General features: G+C 39.4%; 1 protein-coding gene across 1 annotated transcript in view; it reads right to left on the bottom strand.

Annotated features, from left to right (window-relative positions):
• The window catches only part of MDFIC2 (MyoD family inhibitor domain containing 2), a 73920-nt gene that overhangs the window by 20714 nt on the left and 40906 nt on the right, over positions 1–12300 (bottom strand). The window contains exon 4 of the mRNA XM_072876429.1: positions 1920–1958. Within this exon, the coding sequence (XP_072732530.1) occupies positions 1920–1958 (39 nt within the window). The remainder of the gene's footprint in view (positions 1–1919; positions 1959–12300) is intronic.

Below are 12300 nucleotides of genomic sequence, written 5' to 3'. Positions count from 1 at the left end.
GGCCCAACCCTCTCCTCAACACTTCCTCACATCAAAACTTTCACTGAAGCTTTTGCTCGAGCCTCAGGTGTACAACCCTTTCCAAGCAAAGAGGTCACAGCCCAGGCCCTGAGAGGAAAAAGTGGGTGTCGATGAAACGGAAGAGGTGTCACTGTTTTAACACTGAGATTAGGCAAAATCTAACCCCCATTAATCCTTCAGAGCAGGGCCGTTGGTTTGTTCTTTTTTCAATCTATTCTGTATTCAAAGCAAGTACATTTTTTCTGTCACTATACCGCTATTGTTAACAACTATAAATGTATTAAAAACACAGGGGCATTTTAGTATGTGTATTGTGCATAAGAAATATTGTTACATGACAAGCTCCAATTGGCAAGTGAAAAGAGGTTTTATTGAAGGAAATAGCAGTAGCAAACAGTGAACTATGCAGAATAATGGTAATTGTTCCTTTAACATTGGCAGCGCACGTTCACTTAATATGACTGCTCCTCTGTCTCTGCCTCATCCAGACCCAGAGGACCTGTTAGACAAGCAGGCAGCCACCTCTCTCTGGGATCAAGCTGTCAATGCAAACTTGCTTTCTTTCTATTTCTCGGAGCTAAGCTATACCCCCAGAGCTCCCGAAGCTTTTCCTGAGTGAAAGCTTTAAAAAAGCTCCATTCTAAATTACATCACACGAGCTGTTCTCTTCAGACTGACAGAACAAAAGCGGGGGGGGGAAATGCCAAAAGTACCATCTGAATGACTTCTGAGTTGCACAGAATGATTTACCTCCTCATGCTTTATCAGAGCAGACTAACGCTGTCTTGACCTTGCCTACCAAACCCCCAGCAGCGTTCTCAAACTAGCAGAGAAAGTTTGCATCGTGTGTGTTTGCAATACAAATAAATGTAGAGCCGTTGGGTGCAGGCTTTTTGCCTGTAACAACAGGGTCTTGGGTGCCCTATTAAGAAAGGTCCTAATAAGGGCATGGTGCTTTCTAAACTTTTTTAGATGACACGGTCTCTAACACAGCCAGATCATTGTTACTGGAAGAGCCCAGCCTGTGGGTGCTGCACAGCCTGGTGTGCATATCCTCTAATCAGTGACACCCTAATTAATGGTCATGGTGAGGACTGCTGAGGGCCACTGCCAAAATCTGAGAGGTCTCTCAGGTTGGGTCCAGCTGGGACTCTTCAGTTAAAGGTCATCATCGGAAGTAAAGGAAGCAGATAGGCATTACCCACTTCTGCTGTGGCTGAGTAGGAAGCAGATAATTTGGCATATCTCCCCCTTCTAAAGGCTTTCAGGTGGTACTGATTGGTTCAAGAACCCTTATTCAGGAAAACATCCTCAGATGGGAAGGGGCCACAGACCTTCCTCCTTCTTCGGCAGATAAATAAAGGTAAGAGGAAGAGAGCAATGTTATGGTTGTTCTCCAGGTAATGTGTGGAATCAGCAGCCCTTGTAAGATGGCTAGGTGTCAGTTTGGGGGTTGCCTGATCCCAGTGTAATCCACTGAGATCCTACAAATTGAAACAAGCAGGTTTTGTGTGGCTCATAGGCTGACCCTTTTGGGGTTCTTACTCAATTTTCATAAGAAAATGGTTGTGAGGTTAGGAGCTTGTTATCCTCATACTCAAAAGCTTGTAGGCTTAGCCCACTGCACAGCCCTTCTATGCTTGTTCTGCTGTTTTGAGTAAACCTTAAAATGTTTAAGTCATTAATATAAATAATAGTCTCATTTTAAAGATGGGCTGAAATCTGAAACAGATGATGAGTCAGTATTAAGGCAAAAAATGTTGCTCACGTTCCCCATGGGATTAGGATAATTGAGCTTGTTTTCTTGCATGAAAGGGGCTGCTTCAGTAGTTGCAAAGATGCGGTGCCATGTGCTATGTACTGTGGGGAGAAGGAGCTGAGAAGGTGGGGGGACTTACCTGAGTTTCCAAGGGGCTGTAGGATGGGGCTGTCCAGTTCTGGAAAACAAGAATGGGAGAGGAAGGCTTCACTAAGCGGGAAAAGCTCCTCAGCTGGTGAGGTGGCTTTGTTATCTCACATAGGCACCAGTGTTTTGTAAAGACCTCAAAACTGTATCGTTATCAGAGGAAAGAGATAAGTCAAGCTACTGGAGCTGGAGACTTAGACCCCTAACTGACTTCACAAGTATGGAAAAAATCCACTCTTAATAGAAGCTGGGAGATACCTCTTCCCCTTAAGGATCCAGTGTCCTATGGCCTCTCACTGAGATGATTTCTTTCCCCCAGGGGACACAGCCAGTTTTCATATGGTCAACACAACTTATCTTACCCGGAGGAGCAGAGACTCCCTAAGGATCCTGACTCACTAATGCAGCGTTCATCCCTGAGTTTCTGAGTGAGTAAAGTTTGCGTTTTTTACTGATCGTGTGAATCAGTGAAATGGCTCTGATCAGTGAAATGGCTCTGCCTTGATCAATAAGGGACCACCCTAATGCCCATTAAAGCTGATGGAAATGTTTGGCTTCAGGGCATACTATATCAGGTGTTGTATCTGCTTCCTATGCCAAATCATGAAAATCTTAATTAGGCAAAATCTTCATTAAAATAATCGCAACCGAGGAAAACACTGGTAATGAACCTGAATACAGACCTCATCACTGTGTGCTTCATGACGTCCTTGTTCCTACCAATGGTACATATGAAGATGCTGGACTTAGTTTTTGAAGCTAGCAGAGTAAGTTATTAAACATAACCACTGTAACACATGCAGTCTAGTTTTCTGAGCCATGGTTTTAGGATATGGTGGAGGTTCAAGTTTAGCTCACCCATCTTTATTTTTCTGTTTCAGTATGGCAATGCTTCCTATGCTTTTAGGTATATTAGGGCTTTGCAGTGCCTTTCACCACCATGGTATCTGAGTATCTCAAAATCAATAATGATGGCAAAGCAGAAAACCTCATGGTGTTTGTAGCGCTATGCATTTCTCCTCTGCTTGGAGGGGAAGACGTGGATGACATTATCTAAATGACTGAAGATTTGGGTGACATTGTTATCCCACTGGATGCAGGGGTTTGTGCCACACAGGGGTCACTCAAAGAAATAATGTTCTGCAGTTTTTTCGGTAAATCTGGATCTGAGTGTGAATTGTGAAAAATACTGGCCTACCTTGTAATTTTCAAGTTGTGCTTGTGATAGTGGCAACCAGAAGCTTGCTTGCTTATAAAATGAGGAAAATACGATCTGGAAATAATTTTCAGACAACAGATAGGGTGCCATGGTCCTATTAGCAGGCTCTTGATTCAAGCATAGCTGGCTTTTCAGCAGGACAGCAGCGAAGCTCCTCCTGGCATGGGGACAAGAGTGCTCGTAGCCGAAGGCTTGTGAGACTCTGACACTACATCGCAAGCAAGACCTGGAGTCCCTGGGGTGCTGTGTGGCTGAGAAGAGATTAATCTGCTTATGCCACCACTCAGACCACACTACCCTCCCCTCCTATCCTGCAGTGATTCACATCCTGTATTGCTCTGTCTGGTATGCTGCTAGCTACGTGCTTTGGGGACATACATAGTAAATTACTTGCTCTCATCTGGACCAAGGTCCAGAAAGTTTACTTAGAAATCTGTAGATAACTTTTCTCCCTTTTCTTCTACAAGTATGTGTAAGCCAAGCTTTATGCTCTCTTTGAGCTTTACTAAAAAGAGAACAGAAACATATGTCTTTTTCCGTGCGTTTATTTCAAGCCATGATTCTTCTGGGAAGTGTGATTTGTTTACGTCTTTCCATAACAAATGACAATGGTTAAGGTTGCATCTCTGCCAACCTCTTTCTAAGTGGTTTCAAGTAGTTTACTTAAAGAGGGATTGTTTCATCTGCCACAGCACATGAGGCAGCTCTGAGGTAGTGTCTAGCTTGCACAGAACAAAACCACTGAACATTAGCTTAAGGCAGGAAATTTAAGGTCCAATAGACAGTAGGATCACAAAAGCATAGAGCGATAGTTTGCAAGTGTGCTGCACCTGAAGAAAAAAGAAATTGCTTGACTTTTCCTTTCCTGATGGTACCAGAAAGACTGAGAAAGGCTAGCAACATCAACTGCCCATTGGAGGTGGTGACTGCTTAAATCCTGGTTGTCCCTCAATGAGTGTTTGCACTAACCATTTAATTCTTGTATGCCTCAAATAATCCCCTACAAAGCAGGGACATGTGTAGCTCCTAATCATATATGATTGTTTGGGTGCTGAAGTCATATCTGTAAGTTAATATATGCTCTGTAAGTGCAGTTGTCAATGTCTTGTGGTTGCCTTGTTCTGCTTCAGAAAGAGTCTTAAATTTCTATGCAGCAAACTTCTACAGCTATTACAGCTTATGGTCACTAGTTAGCTGCAGCAGGAGGGTCAAACTTTGGAAACTGTAGTTTCTTTCCAGCCTGTAGGCTTCCTCCCCCTTCAAGTCTGTTTTCTACTCTTGCCAGTACCATGCCTTCTGTTTAAAGGCATTAGTAATACCAAATAAAGCTAAAGATGCTCGTTATAACAACTAAGTTGTTTCCTTTTTAATCAGAGCACATGCTTATGCCAGGTTTGGCATGAAGATTCTGTGTATGTGTCTGGTTTAGGGCACAGTAAGCTCATCATTTGTTAGAAGACTAGTGCAATATATGTAATTTTGCTTTTAGTTGTACAGTTTACTGAGATTGGTACAACATTGGTAATCTAATTTTTGCTTGGTTTGGAGGTGGTGGAAATATAAAGAATGGGAAATAAAAGGCTATTGCCATGTGTGCGGAATTGCGGTTTGATAGCAGCAGTTGTCTTGTAGTTAAGTGGCCATCAAAACCTTTCTTGAGGTGGCAATAAATTAAAAAAAAAATCTTCAGAAAATGTATCAGTTTTCAAAGAGTAAAGAAAGATGCAGCAATTATCGTGACACAGGTTTGCAGTCTGCTTCTGATTATCCTTTTGGCTGGAGAGTTGGGGTTTCTAATTGTAAGGTTAAGGAATCCTTTTTATCTATCTCTTGCCTCCTAATCCTATGCTAGACAGTATTGTTTTCTGTGCCTTTTGTCTTCTGGGGAAGGAGACAATCTCTGGCTCATGTGAACATCTTGTTAAAGTCTGCTGAGGATTAGGGGGTGTGACAGTTTTCTTGCTGAGCCTTTTTATTGGGGATTTTTATGCCTGCTTTTCTGGGAGGTCTTTGAAATGTCTTTTATGTAGCAATCATTTCACTCTTTCTTTGTTGTCTCAAATGTTGAGGCTGTATTCTTCTCACCTGTTCCTGTTTATATTCCATACTAGCTGGTCATAACACTTTACACGCCGCGTGCTTCTGAATTGGAGGAGTGTTGCTAACTGGTCTAGGACAATTGCAAATTTGAGCTTTATGCTAGGGCATCTGAAGCTTTAGCATGGTTGTTTGGTAAGAAATACTGTTAAAGACGTTCCAGATGAAAAACAATAATCCAGGAGTTCAACATTTCAAGTGTCCACAGCTAGGTATAGGCATTTAAAAATGCTCCTGCTATAATGAGATAGGTCCCCCTTAGAGTGGTGTTCATCGTACCAGTTATAGCTGGTATGATAGGTGTTCTGTCTGGCCTAAACTCCTACAATACTCAATGCAAGAGACAAGCCTGTCCTGCTGGGAAGTCATCCCATCTTGACAGAAGAGTTTAAGCAAGAAAAAAATTGCTCTTTAGAAGACTTGTTTTGTCCTTGTTCTCACCCCACTCCCCTGCAGCTGGCTACAGGTGAAATATAGATGATTATCCAGACCAGAAACCAAAATTCTAGGTGACTAAAGTTAGATAATACAAAGACTAATCCTGGCCAAAAAAACTGAAAGAACTTAGTTTTTCACAAGAAATTTGGAAAACTTCGGTAATTTCACATTTCAGTTTCAGAAAGCTGTGGGGTTGGTCAACATACAGGTAAAACACAAGATTTTGTTTCCTAAAATTTTTATTAAATCAATGCTTCTATGTCTTGAGTGGCTATCTTAAGACACATGGACTTCTTATATCTTCTTTTTTAATGAGATGGTAAGCACATTATTGCTGAGTTCCTGCAATGCTTATTTCTGACACTATGTAAGCTCAGGTATCAGCTGGTGAGATCCCAGATTCGATGTTGAGCAAAGAGCCAGGGTTATGTAGTCTTGTTGATAACGAAGGTATCGGAGGCAGGTTTCTGAGACATTTGTATGGAAAAACTGGTTGCATCACCTTCCCCTTTGAGAATACTGAGGTAAAAACTGTGTTTTCGTGAAGTCATTACCAAAACTGACTGACTAATGTGCACAAGATGCTGTTTCATTTTTTTTTAATCTAGCTAAACTCTTATTTATTTCACCAAACAGTGTATCATATGTTTACAGAGGAAGAAACTACCTGCTTAGCTGTTTATCTTTTGCTCCAATAAATACCTTCCTAAAAGCTGTTTTTCCTCTCCTTATCAAAAATTTCCCCCATGTAACACAGCATTTCCACCTGCCTTTACTTGCAGCCTCTCTAGCCTAATTTTTAGTGTCTAAAGCCATATATAATATCGTTCCATTTCACACTTAACCACAAAACCCACTCTTCCAGATATGACCTCAGTTTATTTTATATCGCATGTCTTTTTCTTAAAGTATTTTATACATAGCATAATATGCAATGATACGGCACTGATGTTTGTCAAAATTGTTTCACACTGTACTTATTTCTATTCCTGTCTTTTGGATCAAGTACAATACAGCTGCAGATTAATACCACCTTTTAAAATAGGTTTAATGTGTTTATTTTCTTTCCACATTCACTCCATCCACTAACTTGTTATATGGATTATATTTAATGGGAATCTTGTGGGACTATCAAAGGGCATTTATTTTCTATTGAAATAACAATTAAGATAACACACAAACTAATATAGTAATCAAATAAACCTGACAAATAACAAAAACTTTTTTAAAGCTGCAGAGGCATGCTAACAAATCTATTTGATCAATATATGGGATGTGAAAAAAGAGGAGACAAGATTGACTGATGAATAAAATGGAACTGACACAAATAGGCTGACAGCCAGTCGCAAGTCTCTTTAGGGCAAATGCAATTAACTTAGAATAATAGACTCAAATTTGATGGTTAGAAATGCATTTTTATTAACAATCACAGCCTGAATCATTATGCACTCTTATGAATAAAATTGTAGTTATACTGCAAGTCTGTGTATACATGTATGCACGTACATACAAAAAAGCCCTGTTGAAGGAGAGCTTTATTTTTGTGACAGAATAGCTGCATGAGATTTAAAATATAAAGCATACACAAGTATAAATCTAAATATTCAAACCAGTGATATAAAAATCACATATGTGGTATGCTAGTACTAATGATAAAGGCAGTAAGCATCGATCCCAGGACTGCTTGTTCTTTTGGGATGTGAAATTGCAATCAGGGATTTACAGATTTCATTCTGAGGCAGAGAAGTCATTACTAGAAACATAAGCTCATTCTCCTTACTTTAATAGCTATTTTAAATCATTCATTTAGAAAATACATTAACTATTTATTGTATAGGCAGTACATTTCTATTGGCACTCCATTTTCATGCTTTTTATAATCCTTTTTAACAAATTATTTTATTAAAAGAAGATTAGAATTAGCAAAAGGATCCTACCAATTTTTGAAAATGCTACTCTTGAAGAAGGATATTTCCCATTATTAACAGGTATGCGGTATTAAAACTTTAAAGGGAGGGAAGATATTCAATTGCTAATGTGTCCTTTTTCTTTTGACCTTCATTGCAGAGGCTGATTGCTATTTGTAAATTACTTTCAAAATTATTAATCTCATTTAATTTCTGAATAAATATATAATCTTTTTTCCCAAAAAAATCCTTGGGATTTAGATATGAAAAGAGCTGCCTATAGGATATGTTATAGTGCAGATGTCTCTTAATTGTGTGAAAAGATAAAATACACCACTTAATGCAGAGAAAACTCTACATGGTCTTAGCAAAGTATAACATGAATATGAAACCATGATACCTGCAATGCTTAGTGATTAAATACCTTGAGAAAAAGGTGTAATGGTAGGAAGTAAAACTGCACTGGAAATTATTTAAATCCAGTGTTCTCCAGCTCAGTGTCTTTGGTGGACCACTGGCTGGCTAGGGACAGGATAGCAGCAAAACACGATGCTCTGTAGTTGCCTATAGCATGAAAAAGCTGGTGTAAAATGTCATGGTGGTTCTCAGACAGTTTCTGGGGTTGCTGAGCTGGATCCAAGAAGCAACCACACTCGCTTTTCTCCACGTTGAAGGTGGTTTTAATCCTCCCCATTTCTCAGAAGTGAGAAGTGCGCAGATGTACTGGGAAGGCAGACTGCCTAGTGTCTGGTAGGGGAGAAGCCCATGGAAACCATTGAGAACAGGGACAGTGTGTGGCTGTGGAACAGATTTTTCTGGTAAACACCTGGTGTCTGGGGAATTTGTAGGCTGCCATTTTGGTTTTCTGCTTCTAATTAGACTTAAAGTCATTGCCATGAGGGAAAACTTCTCGGGAACTCCAATGGTTGCTGGAGACTTTCCAGACATTTTTTTTTTCTCCTCTCATAATCTATTCTAGATACTCACAGCAGCCCACCACAACATTTCCTGAGCTGACTTCTTGAATAGCTGGTATTGCCTATTCTTAGAGATAAGATGGATGGATCACATGTTGTTCTAGCACCACCAAACCTGGCATGTGCCTAAAAAGGGAATAATACTGTTGGGTCTGGCATAGTTGTTTTACTTTGACACAGAAATTGTTGCAAAATGCTCGGAGACTTGTACTGCTAAAGATTTCTCACAGAACTGCACTTGGTGTAGAGGGAGTTTGAGTAGTCAAATTTACATTGTCTATTCAATTTCTCCTTACCATCTCTGTAGATGTGTCACTGGAGACTGATGGAAGAAAAGTTACTTCTTGAATGTGATGCCCGAAGAAGAATATGTGCTCTTTTATGACCACAGTTACTTAATATTTTAAATGAGAAACAGGTCTTAATATAACTTATATGAAAGTTTTAGTAGGTAAACAGACTAAGGAAGAAAGACCAGATGATCTGCTGATTTAAACGGGGCAGCTTCTTTGTAGTCAATGCACAACTAGTATAGGGGACTGGGGCTGTGGGCTCAGTTCTTCCATCTTGTTGGTTTTAGGCTAGTGAAATATCGGTGAACTCCACACAATGTTTCCTGATGTACGGTGATGTACGAGAAAGGAGGGTCAGTTCCTGCATGATGATAGAGTAATTCTCCACTGATGTAATCATCCAACCAGAACAAGAATGACTCACTCCATCCATAAATATCTTGGGGCCTGCTTCTGATCACATTTAAATTTGTTCACACCAATCTTATCTCATTTGCTTGAATGAGCTTACTCCTGAGTTAGAATGATACATGTAAGAGAAAATCCAGGCCCTTAAAAATCAAATAATAATTAGTTTCTCTTAATAGCTGCTCTATTAAAAAAAAAAGTCAGATCTTTCAAAAAATATATTAGAAAGCAAAAGAAGATGCTTTTAAGTGCATCAGGTTTTTTTCTTAACCCAGTAGCGGTAGACTTGTTGGTGATGTATCATACTTACAATATGTTTCTATTGGCATTCAGTCTCCATATTTTTATATTCCCTTTTCAGAAGTTATGTCATTAAAAGAATCCAACTACCAGGTTTGAAAATACTTATCCTGAGAACGATATTTCTCCCCAGCACCTGCCATTTTTGTTCCAATCCATCTTAAACCTGTTCAAGTTCAGAACTCTGATTTCACCATTTCATGCTCCCAAAACACTAAAAGATTCCATTACCCATAGGTTTACACTTTCCTCAGTTTTTATCTGCTACAAATATGGTTTGGCCAAGATGTTCTCGATGAAACAAAAATACTTGTGCTTTACTTTCTGTTCACCTCATCCTCAAGCAGGTGCCAGGCAATCTGCGGTAGCTGTTCTGCTACCTGAGAAGAGTTCATATATAGAAACACCAGGCCAGCCTCCGTTGTCACGGCATGGAAAGCCAAAAATAGATGACATGAGAACATATTTCTTCCCATGAAGATTTCTGCAGCTACGTGCAGTCTTCAGATAAGCGAGTTTTAGTGTTAGAAGAGAAAAGAATAGTGTTGGAATGAAGAACCTAGACTATATATTTATAATATAAAAATAGTCTCTACAATATATGTGTGTTTGATTAGATAGGGATAGACAGAAATATTTTAATATTCCTCCTCCTGGCAGTGATAAGGGTTCTGCCAACAACTGGTTCTCCATGTCAGGTGTATGCTGTTTTCTCCTATTAGCATGGCTGGAAAGCCACAAAAAAGTAAATTGCTTAAAAAAGCTGTATTATTTTTAACTTATTTAATTGCACAGCTCTGGCTTGCTGTGTGGTTCAAGACTATCCTGAAGGCTGAGTTGCACTAGACATCATGTTGTGTTAGTGCCACTAGCATTGGGGAAGATGGTATATTTTTAAAGCTGAGGAATGGTGCCAAAAAGGATCATATGTGATGCATCTGGAAAGGACCTCCTAGTTCAGCTAGTCCCATCCTGCATGACATGAAAATCTCTGTAGGCTAATCCCTTGGGTGTTTTCCCTCTCATTTCTTCTTAGACACCATCAAGTGACAGTGCCTGAAACACTTCCTGAGGCAGAGCATTGCCTAATCGTCCTTGCTTGGAAGATATTTCCCTACCACCCAAGCTACATTTTTTTTCTCTTCCCAAATAAGCATGAGGGCAGGTGTCCTGCTGTGGAAGCGGAAAGACCTGTAATGGGGTAAGTAATTCCAAGTGGAGTAAAGCAGTCAGCACTGCAGGTTCTTCAAAACTTGATTTCTTTGGAATAATTTGATGTTTCCTCCCTGGTCTTGGTGCTGCTGCTTATTTATGCTGTTCTTCACAGTAAAGGGTCACATTTTTTTCTCTCACATGTGGGTTTTTTTTAAACTGAATTACTCTTAAAGACGCCAAGGCAACTGCCATTTCAGTTAGGACCTAAATTTGCTGAGGTTTGATAGATATTTTATTTCTAATAGGCAATGTCAGTGATGATAAAACCAGGGATTGATTCTGCTTTAGTTTTTATGATAGTGCTAATAAAGTTCTCTGGCTCCCAGATAACATCTAAGAGGCCCTATACTGCAGTGCAAAATTATGGTTAAGACTCAGCTGGTGGTTATTGTCCAGTAAACGTTCAACATATTTTAGTAGTGCATTAGTAGAAAGTTAACTGTAGCGACTGGTGATTCCTGCCACGGCCAGAAATCTGTCAAACTAGATGCTCAGTGCAGATACATTGAAACATTCTTGTCCCTGAAAACTTGAGATCTGTGTAGGTAACTGAATCATTATGATAAGCTGTGGTGTGGCCACTGATTTTGTGTGGGTTGGGTTTTTTTCTGAAGAACACAAAAGCAGCCTAGGAATAGCCAGGTACTGAACTTTGTTCTTTTGAGTGTTAAAGGGATGGTAAAAAGCATACTTTTCTCCAGTTTTAAATAGTCTTATTTATAGCTTTTATCCTCTATATTTCTTAAAAATCCTTGCTTCATTTTCTTCTGTAATCAGGGAGATTGATTGATTCACTTTCTAGGTGGCTTTCCAGCTGTGTATACTGTATCTTTTTAATTCCTTTAGGTTGTTTGAATTCTTCATAGAAGAACACTTATGTAATTTCAGTGAAACTTCTAATGTTCTCTCAAGAGACGGTGAATTTGTGAGGGTTGCCATTATGGTTCTCTTCAAACAATTTCTCCCAAAATATTAAGGAAGGAAAACCACGAAATTGCACTAAAATGTCAAAAAGCACCTATATAAAATGTTGCTTTCTTGTGAAACTAAGCAGAAGAACTGTAACTACCTTGGAATTCCGAGTAGTCTATAGAGTTTTGTGATTTTGGGGAACAGGATAGTCAGTACAATTATCCTGTCTGACTGGAGCTCGTAGAACTGTCCTCAGTAATTTTTCTTTCAGAGTGATTTATTCTTTGCTGCATTAGTGAATGCAGTCAAACCCCACCGCCTATCACCAGAGGCCCCCATCTTTAAAGCTAGGTGCTGCTCCCTGAAAGCCAAAGGGAGTTTTGCCTTCGACTTTGAAAGTAGGAACAAGCCCTTTATTTGCAACTTAAAGCAAGTAGGTTAGAATTATGAAGAATGATTATTTAAAATAGCAATGATGTAATATCAGTGTCAATTCCATTATTTTAACAGATGTAAATTTGCTCTGCTCTTGAACTCTGGTGAATTTTAATGGCAATATTAAAGAGATACTATTAAGAGTACTTAAAAGAACTATTTGTAAAAAGTG

Source organism: Ciconia boyciana, chromosome 11 (genome assembly GCF_034638445.1).
Source record: "Ciconia boyciana chromosome 11, ASM3463844v1, whole genome shotgun sequence".
NCBI lineage: Eukaryota > Metazoa > Chordata > Aves > Ciconiiformes > Ciconiidae > Ciconia > Ciconia boyciana.
Note: the sequence above shows the minus strand (reverse complement) of the source record. Positions and strands in the feature narration are given on the sequence as shown.